The sequence below is a fragment of the Solanum pennellii genome, chromosome 8, assembly GCF_001406875.1.
Source record: "Solanum pennellii chromosome 8, SPENNV200".
Classification (NCBI taxonomy): Eukaryota; Viridiplantae; Streptophyta; class Magnoliopsida; order Solanales; family Solanaceae; genus Solanum; species Solanum pennellii.
In genome coordinates, this window is record NC_028644.1 from 2,333,513 (window position 1) to 2,342,361 (window position 8,849).

The window sequence follows — 8,849 nt, forward strand, 5'->3', positions numbered from 1 at the left end:
ATAAGTCATTTAAATATTGAAAAATGAATAGTCTTTTTTAATAAGCAAGGGTAAAATGGGCATAAAATGATAAATCATTCATTGGTTTTATAAATTGGACAAATCTTGTTGAATATCCAACCGAGGATAAATAAAGATGGACGAAGAGAATATTATTCTATTTTAAAAATTAATCTATTTTAAGCAATCATTTTAAAACATCACAAATACTTTTCAGATTTATTAAATTTTATATCAAATTCAAATTATATTATATAAATTAAAATAAAAAATTCATTTTTTATAATATTATTTTGATATAACAATTAAAAATATATCAAAATAAATGATAACCGCTGGTCATTGACTCACTCATAAATTACTTTGATTGAAATGATAGACTTGAAATGTGCTTTAAAAAGGGTCATAATTCCAATTCATCGAATTCTTACTAAAGTTTTAATTATCTTATTTGTTCTTATATAATTTTTTACTACCTAATAAAATTACATTTTTCCTTTTAGCTAATATATAACAAATTAATTAAAAAGAATTTGACAAGATTTTTTATTAATCAATTTGAACTACATATTAACTCGATCTTTTATGAACTAAAACAAATTAATAATCAACTCAAATTTATAGAAAGAATTATGTTTTTTATAAATTAATTTTATACTAAATATAAATATCAAATATCGGAAAAAAAAGCGGTAATTAGCCTAGAAAGAGAATCCTACCACATGACTCAAGTTCTCAATTGTGTCAGCGCTAAACTCGCCTCTTTGCACATATTTATAGACAGAATGGGGCAGATGCACCATGTGTTCAACTTACAAATTATATCATAATAAAATTTAATTATTTATATTTATTTTATTCTTTTAAAAATAAAATAATTTGACATAATACACTATAATAAACATTTAAATTTGATTTTAGTTGACTATGTCTAAACAAACTTTGAGGTTATCTACGAAATTTCATCTCAACTGATAACTAGTTATTCTAATTCGTTCTTTTTGTATTTCGTGGGTGTTCAATGCTAAAGTGACGTATAAAATTTGAAAGTGTCTGTATAATTATTTTATAAGTTGTAGTGTTCAATTGACAACTAAACATCTCAAATTTGTTGCTATCGTGTATCTAGACAGTCAATATTGACGTGACATATAAAGTTTGTAAGTATTTGAATAATCATTTTATAAGTTGAAATATCAAACTGACCACAATGTGCGATAAGTTAAAATATATGTGCATATTTAAAATTAAAATATTTAATAGACAATTAAAATAAAGTATAGATATATGTTATGCCCATATATATTTTAAAGCAAAGTCAATTTAACTCATAACTTGTATACAAAATCTTCCCGATGAATTTAAGATTTTTATTTATGAATAGAAAATATCGATATATTCATTATTATAAGCTAAATTTTGCGTATAATTCATAGTAAAACACAAGAAACTTATGTGATTTATTTTCTTTTATTGATCACAATATCCCCTTAGTTTTAGATGGTGACATTTATTTCATAACCCAAATTTGACATTTACTTTGTAAAAACATTTTTTTTCTTCACACATATAGTGTTAAATAAAATATTTTAGAGTGTCTAAATCACTAATTATACTGTACTTATTTATTTCTCTAGTTTTTTTTTTTTTGCTTTTGATAATAATATATAGGGATAATGCCCAAGTACCCCCTTAACCTATGCTCGAAATCTCAGAGACACACTTATACTATACTAAGGTCCTATTACCCTCATGAACTTATTTTATTAATAATTTTTTACCCCTTTTTGACCTACGTGGCACTATCTTGTGGGTCCAACGATAGTTGACTTTTTTTTTCAAACTAGTGCCACGTAGGCTAAAAAGTGTTAGAAAATTACTTATAAAATAAGTTCAGAAGGGTAATAGGACCTTAGTATAGTATAAGTGTTTATTTGAAATTTCGAGCATAAGTTGAGGGGGTACTTGTGCATTTTCCCTAATATATATGAAAGAATGACTTTTTTGATCCGTTTTGTCTAGTAATTAAGACTATGTAGACATAGACATTATGAAAGCATATTCCATAATGGTTCTTTGTTTCTATAATTTTAACAAAAAAGGCATTAATTAATATTAAACTATTATCCAAAAATATTTTTGTGGTCAAACTATGTTATTTGGAAATTCCCAATTACGTGGAGTAACCGTTTAAGAAAGAAACAAATTAAAAAGCATACTCTATGACCTTGGTCGGCATTAATTAATATTAATCTCTTTATTTTATATGTAATTTTGTTATCAATCCTTTAATCATGACATTATGATGTAACTAGTCCTTCATATATATAGTTTATGGTACTAATTATCTCTTTTTTTTTTTATATATCGATTTTAAGTCCATATGAATATGTATTTTGGCTTATACGATATTTTTTGAACTATAAAATATATCGTGTGAACTTATATGGTGTCTGATAAAACTTTTCACTTTTCTTTTCTAATTTGTATGTTTATAAGATTTGCTTAATTAATGTGTTACATGTAGATCTTTTTTCAAAAGCTTGTCAGCTCGTATCTTTTCTTCTTAATCCGTCCTCGCTCGGCCACCCTCTATTACGGAGCGCGTCATGTTTTGACTCTTATACCATATTTGTCATATTCCAAATTCATGGAACATATTGTCTACTTTGGGCCTACTTGCGCATGAATTTGTCTTTTGAGCTATGTCACATTGAGTCCCAAAAGGAAAAAAAAACGTATGTATCATGTGGATATGTATTACGTGCAAAACTATGTATTATGCTTTACGTACAAAACTCTCCCTACTTTTCTATCTCATTTCTATGTGTAATTTGTTTAAAATATCACGTGCACCTCATCTTAAGAAAACTTGTTATTCTAGAAGTCAGTCAACGACTTTTCATCGATTGAAAAATATCTAACTTTAAATTTGGTTTTATTTAAATGACAAGCTTTTTTATATACCCGAGAAAATTTAATATATAGCATACCTAATTCTATAGACAAAGCGAGCTAGAATTTTAATTTGATGAATAATAATTTATTTTTTTTAGAAAAAATATTATGATTCAATTGAACTTGTATATCCACTCATCCACAACTATCGAGTTTATATAAATTCAATATATTTAATTAATTAATTAATTAATTGCCTCTTTCCTCTACCTATCTCATCACTATATTTGAATTATTTCAATCATCATCCTCATAAATTATTGAAAACAAATTGTCTTTTTGCATAGTCTCTAATTTCCCACTGCTTATTTGCTTAAATCAATTATTCATGTTTTGTTCAAAATTTCAACTATTTTCCCCTAAATTCCTACATAAATTCATGCACAATATCAGGTTCATGATTTAGACACGTGTCAACTTACGATAGGATGTGAAAATAATTTTTTTACAATATTAAAAATATTCCTGAACTTATACGTAAATTATTAGTTTCATTTTCGAATTATTGACAATCTTAAAATTTTTTATCTTACCTGACTAAATCAACTTAAACATATTTCGAATCTTTCACATTACATAGCAAGTACGTTATCTCAAACTCTTATAAAAGTATAAAATTCTTAACAAAAAGATATTAAAAACACCTCAAGTTTAACGTGTAACAAGCAAAGTTTAAATCAAGCTTGAAATGATGACTTGCACAATAAATTAAAGCAATAATCTTCGATAACTAATTAAATAAAATATCAAGAAGGAAAATAATTCTTTACACGAAATAATTAATACATAATACTTAATTTGGGATGGATCCTTTGAATTTCGTAGTAAAAAAAGTTAGGCAAAATAAATTTCAAAAAATTCATGTGTTAATACACGGTAAAAAATGAATTTACATTTTCAAGACTGTAAAATATAAGAAATAAAAATAAAAAGGACGTCAATTATGGTGAAGTCTAGGACATTTGGGATAGATCCTAGGGAAAAATAAGTATATGCCGATAAGTTTTAAAAACTTTATGTGCTAATATACACTAAAAACTTGAATATATAATGATGAATTCTCGCTTCAGGAACCTGAAAGGCAAAAAAACAAGAAACGACACCGATCATGGAGAAGTTCAAGAGGGATCCTCCATATTTGAAGAAAAATTGAGTATAACAATAATTTCTCAAACATTTATGTGTTAATACACACCAAAAGCGCTAATAGTCATATTTTTGCGATTTAATACCCTGAAATTCCAAAAAAATAAAAGCAACATCAATCATAACAAAATCTAATTTTTTAAGGATGGTCCCTCTAAATTTTAGGCTATGCAGAGATTCCGTCAATAATTTGTTAAAAAATTCATGTACTAATACAAAACGAAAGCTCTAAGAATCATGAATTCTTATTTCAAGATGATTATCGAAGCATCTCGATTGTCATTTGAAATGAACCCTTCAAATTTCATGTAAAACAAAATCCAACAATATATTTCCTAAAAATTCTTGTATTAATACACACTAAAAAGTTTCAAACTTAATTTCTATTTTAGTATTTCAAAACCTGAAAAAAAAAATAAAAGCTATGCCAATCATAGCCACCACACTAGTCGTATTCTTTTTTTTTTTTTAAAAAGTAAAAATAAATAAAGGATCAACTGAAATCAAGCAACCGGACTAATTTGAACTGTCTATATTTCTTTAAAAAAAGAAATTGCTTCCTCCATTTTAATTTATTTGACTTCATTTTAAATACGAGGATCATATTAATTATTATTCGATATAAATATGGACTTTTATTTTCTTAATTTTTCAAAATAAAATTACATATTTTAAAATTATACAAAAGATGCTATATTCAAAATATTTTTAAAAAATACTATATAAATATTTATTCTTTGACTATTAAAATAGTATTCCTCCTCCATAATAACTGATCACCTTTTATTTTACACCATACAAAAATTATAAACAAAACGATCAATTTAACCAATTTATCATTCATCCATATTGATAGATCAAGATAATTTACGATGACATGGAGTATATTTGATGAACTCTTTGGAAAGATAAATTCTAGAAATTTTAATTTTTTTAAACTTACAAATATAAATTAGGAAAATATTAAGCATGGTGATGATATTAATTATAAGAATAAATAGAAAAAATTTAATTAATTTTATTTAATTTAATAAATGTTCAAGTAATTTGAAATAAATATTTTTTTTAAAAAATAATCAATTACTATATGAAACTGAGAATAACAAAGAACACCAAATTTGTAAAATAAAGGTTACAACATTAAATGTAACATGCTATAAAGAAATTTAAGAAAACCTTAACCAATCAAATAACAATCTATGAAGAAAAAAGCTAAGTTTATTGATTGAGACTAGGCCAGGGAAATGGACAAAAAGTCAAAAAGGATTGAACATATATTAATACTATAAAACAAATAAGATTTATTTATATATTTATAAAAAGATCTTGTAAATATAATCGTATTTTAACCTATTATAACAGATAAATAACGACAAATTGCTCCTTCGTAAAACATAAGTGAAAGTAAAAAAATATGAATTCAGGTTCATTAATCATGTTATTCTTCGTTTAAAATCATCTCATGCTAACACATTATACAAATAAAAAAATAATTAATTTTTGAAAATTACTACTTAAAGTTCTTTATATTTTAAATACATTAATATAATTAAAACGCATTTTGAATTAATTGATATTCCTTATATATATATATATAGATCGCTAATTTTTCATTGATTTTATATATGATTGTTCATCTTTTATATATATAGCAATTACTTTTCTTAATTTATTTATCGACATATGCAATGTTGTCGTATTTTTTAAATTACTCGTCATATTCTTATATGAACAACCATCGATCCGTATATTTATGTAAACATCTCGTAACTATACAATAAAATTATTTTTCACTATTGATTTATAAAAGGTAAAGTGATCGAGGGATAGCTCGATACACTCATTAAAAGCATCCTATGTTCAAGCATGGTTCAGATAAGGATCGAACCTCAAATTAAATAATATTAGGGGGTGGGGGTGGGGTGAGGGGGACCAATGCACCGTCCATGAGCATAGCAAAACCAAAAACAAAACAAAAATATGCAAAAACTCCACCAGATCTAAAATCTAAATCTTCCTATTTTTCTCTCAAGGTAAGTTATTAGCTAACCCTAACTCAAACTCCTCCTTATATTCTCTTCTAAAAAAGCTAAGCAAACAAAGTGATTTTTTTTTTTTTTGAATTCAATAAAATCACTACAATTTTTTTTTTAATCTTTTCAAATCATTACATCCTTTTCCTTTCTTGTACTTTCATTTTCTTTAATTTGTTTCTCCGAACTCTAGTGTTCTTTCTCTCTCTCTTTCACTCTTTCCATCAATCTACCTCCTAGAAACAAATACAGATTATCAAACGCAGATTCAGAATTCAGAGTCAAACTGGTCAAGAGTAGCTAGATGGATGTGATCTATTAGACATATTTCCATTTTCATTTCTTTCTCTCTCTCTTGATATATGTATAAGTGATTCGATCTGAAAGTATAGGTACCTAGTGTTTAAGTTGAATTTATTGTTGAACCTGTTCTAGATCTGCCTCTCTGAGAATTAATTAAACAAACAAAAAAAAAAGATTATGGATCCGTCGAATAATTCTCTACCCCCTCCTTTCCACACGAGAAATTTCAACTTACAACATCACAACAACAATCATCAACACCACCACCAGCAACAACAACAACAACTTCAATTCCAACATAGTTCAGAAGATGAGCAAAGTGGAACAAGTGGCCTAAACATGTCCGGCCAAAAGAGAGACCGCGAAGACAACAACAACAATAACAACAACAACAACGACAACAACAACAACAACAACTACAATGACTCAAATGTTGATGAATCAACGGATGAATTAGGCGTTAACGGAAGCCATAGAGAGGGAGAGTTCAATAGAAGGCCTAGAGGTAGACCAGCTGGATCCAAAAATAAGCCAAAAGCACCTATCATCATAACTAGAGATAGTGCAAATGCCCTTAGAACTCATGTTATGGAAATTGCTGATGGTTGTGATATTATGGAAAGTGTATCAAATTTTTCAAGAAGACGTCAAAGAGGAGTTTGTATTATGAGTGGAACAGGAAATGTTACAAATGTTAACTTAAGACAACCAGCTTCACCAGGTACAATTTTTTTATATATTTTTCTTGATGTTTTTATGACCGTCTTCAGTGGCGGAGCAAGAAATTTCTTAAAGGGTGTCCAGAAATAGCTGCTTGTTATGTTAAGGGTGTCCAAAATATGTTATTTAATCATTTCCTATTTGCATGTATGCTATTTTTTTCCGACAAAGGGTGTTCAATCGGACACCCTTCCGACTATGTGGCTACACCACTGACCGTCTTGGTAATGTTACCTTTTTTTTTTTTGGGCTTATCAGGTGCGATTGCAACCCTCCATGGACGGTTTGAGATATTATCTTTAGCAGGATCATTTCTCCCACCACCAGCTCCACCAGCTGCTTCAGGGTTGACTATCTATTTAGCTGGCGGACAAGGTCAGGTGGTGGGAGGTTGTGTGGTAGGGTCTCTTATGGCATCTGGTCCGGTTGTTATTATGGCGGCTTCGTTTAGCAATGCAGCTTATGAAAGACTTCCTTTAGAGGAGGATGATTCGAACCAACTTCCGGTTCAGGGGGGTTCACTAGGTTCACCTGGAGCGACAGTCGCTCCAGGAGGACCACAACATCAACAATTATTAGGTGACCCTTCATTATTTCATGGAATGCCACCGAATCTTCTCAATAATGTGCAATTACCTTCTGAGGCTTATTGGGCAACGGGTCGACCTCCATTCTAACTAGATGAGATTCGTTGAAGGGCCGGGTAATAATTTTCTCTGATTAACTTGTTTAAGGTCACGACCCTCCAGTATTGGATCATATATGTTCATGATCCAAAATTTGAGGGTCGTGACCTTTAATTAGTTGAAATTACCTCTATTTAGTTTACAAGAATTCTTAGGAATGTGTTGTTGTTTTGGTCATTTTATTAAGTTCTTCATAATTGTTAATTTCTTTTAGTCACATTACACTTTAATTTTGGTCCTTTTGAATTTAGGTTTTTCTATTGTGAGTTTGACTATGATCACATGATATCAAATGTTTGTCATTAGTTTGATATGTAAACTTTGTTAGTTTCTTGGTGAGTTCCATCTTCATGAAATTAGTTTATAATAAATGAATTTCAACTCTTCTCTAACAAAAACAACCAAAAAAAAGTATCATATAATTATTCATGAAACCCATCAATTGTGTGAGATTCATTTAATACATTATTTCCATAATCATGATTACTGAGTTCTAGTAATAGCCATGTTTTTTGGTACTTGGCAATTATAGTGCTCTCTTCATCCCAATGTATTGTGTTTGTCATTCAGATTTCGAGAGTCAAATTAATTTATTTTTATCATAATCTTTTCATAATTCTTTTTAGGATTTTTAACTTTCTTAATGTGACTTATAATCTGTTTTATGTTCGACTTTATAGTTAAAGTTAAGAAATTCGACTCTCAAAATTTGAATTGTGACAAATAAATTGGAACTTCAATATTGTATTTTTTCCCCCAAACCTACTTTGATATGTTTTATTTGAATCGGGAGTCAATCTAAAAGTCATTTTACCGCACAAAGATAGCATACACGCAATTTATCTTTTTGCTTGTTACTGATATATAAATTGAGAGCGAGAAAATAGTAACTAGTAAAATATTTATATAAGCTTATTTTCCAACATTATTTTTCATTTTAGAGTATCTTTTTTACTTCTTCAAAAAAATAATAATATTTTTTTGTAATAAAAATAGTTATAGA

The 8,849-nt window shown here is 27.9% G+C and overlaps 1 protein-coding gene across 1 annotated transcript; it reads left to right on the top strand.

The window, feature by feature from the left end:
* Positions 1–6,265: 6,265 nt before the first annotated feature.
* LOC107028008 (AT-hook motif nuclear-localized protein 26-like) lies at positions 6,266–8,221 on the top strand. Its single transcript, XM_015229059.2, has 2 exons — positions 6,266–7,161; positions 7,419–8,221. Exons 1-2 carry the CDS (start codon positions 6,618–6,620, stop codon positions 7,835–7,837), a joined length of 963 nt encoding a protein of 320 aa, XP_015084545.1. The 5' UTR covers positions 6,266–6,617; the 3' UTR covers positions 7,838–8,221.
* The last annotated feature ends 628 nt before the right edge of the window (positions 8,222–8,849 follow it).

Bases quoted from the DNA above. Each gene is read 5' to 3' on its own strand.
- LOC107028008 (XM_015229059.2), top strand. From the start codon at position 6,618: ATGGATCCGTCGAATAATTCTCTACCCCCTCCTTTCCACACGAGAAAT. The intron at 7,162-7,418 runs GTACAATTTTTT...TGGGCTTATCAG, and splicing joins AAGACAACCAGCTTCACCAG to GTGCGATTGCAACCCTCCAT.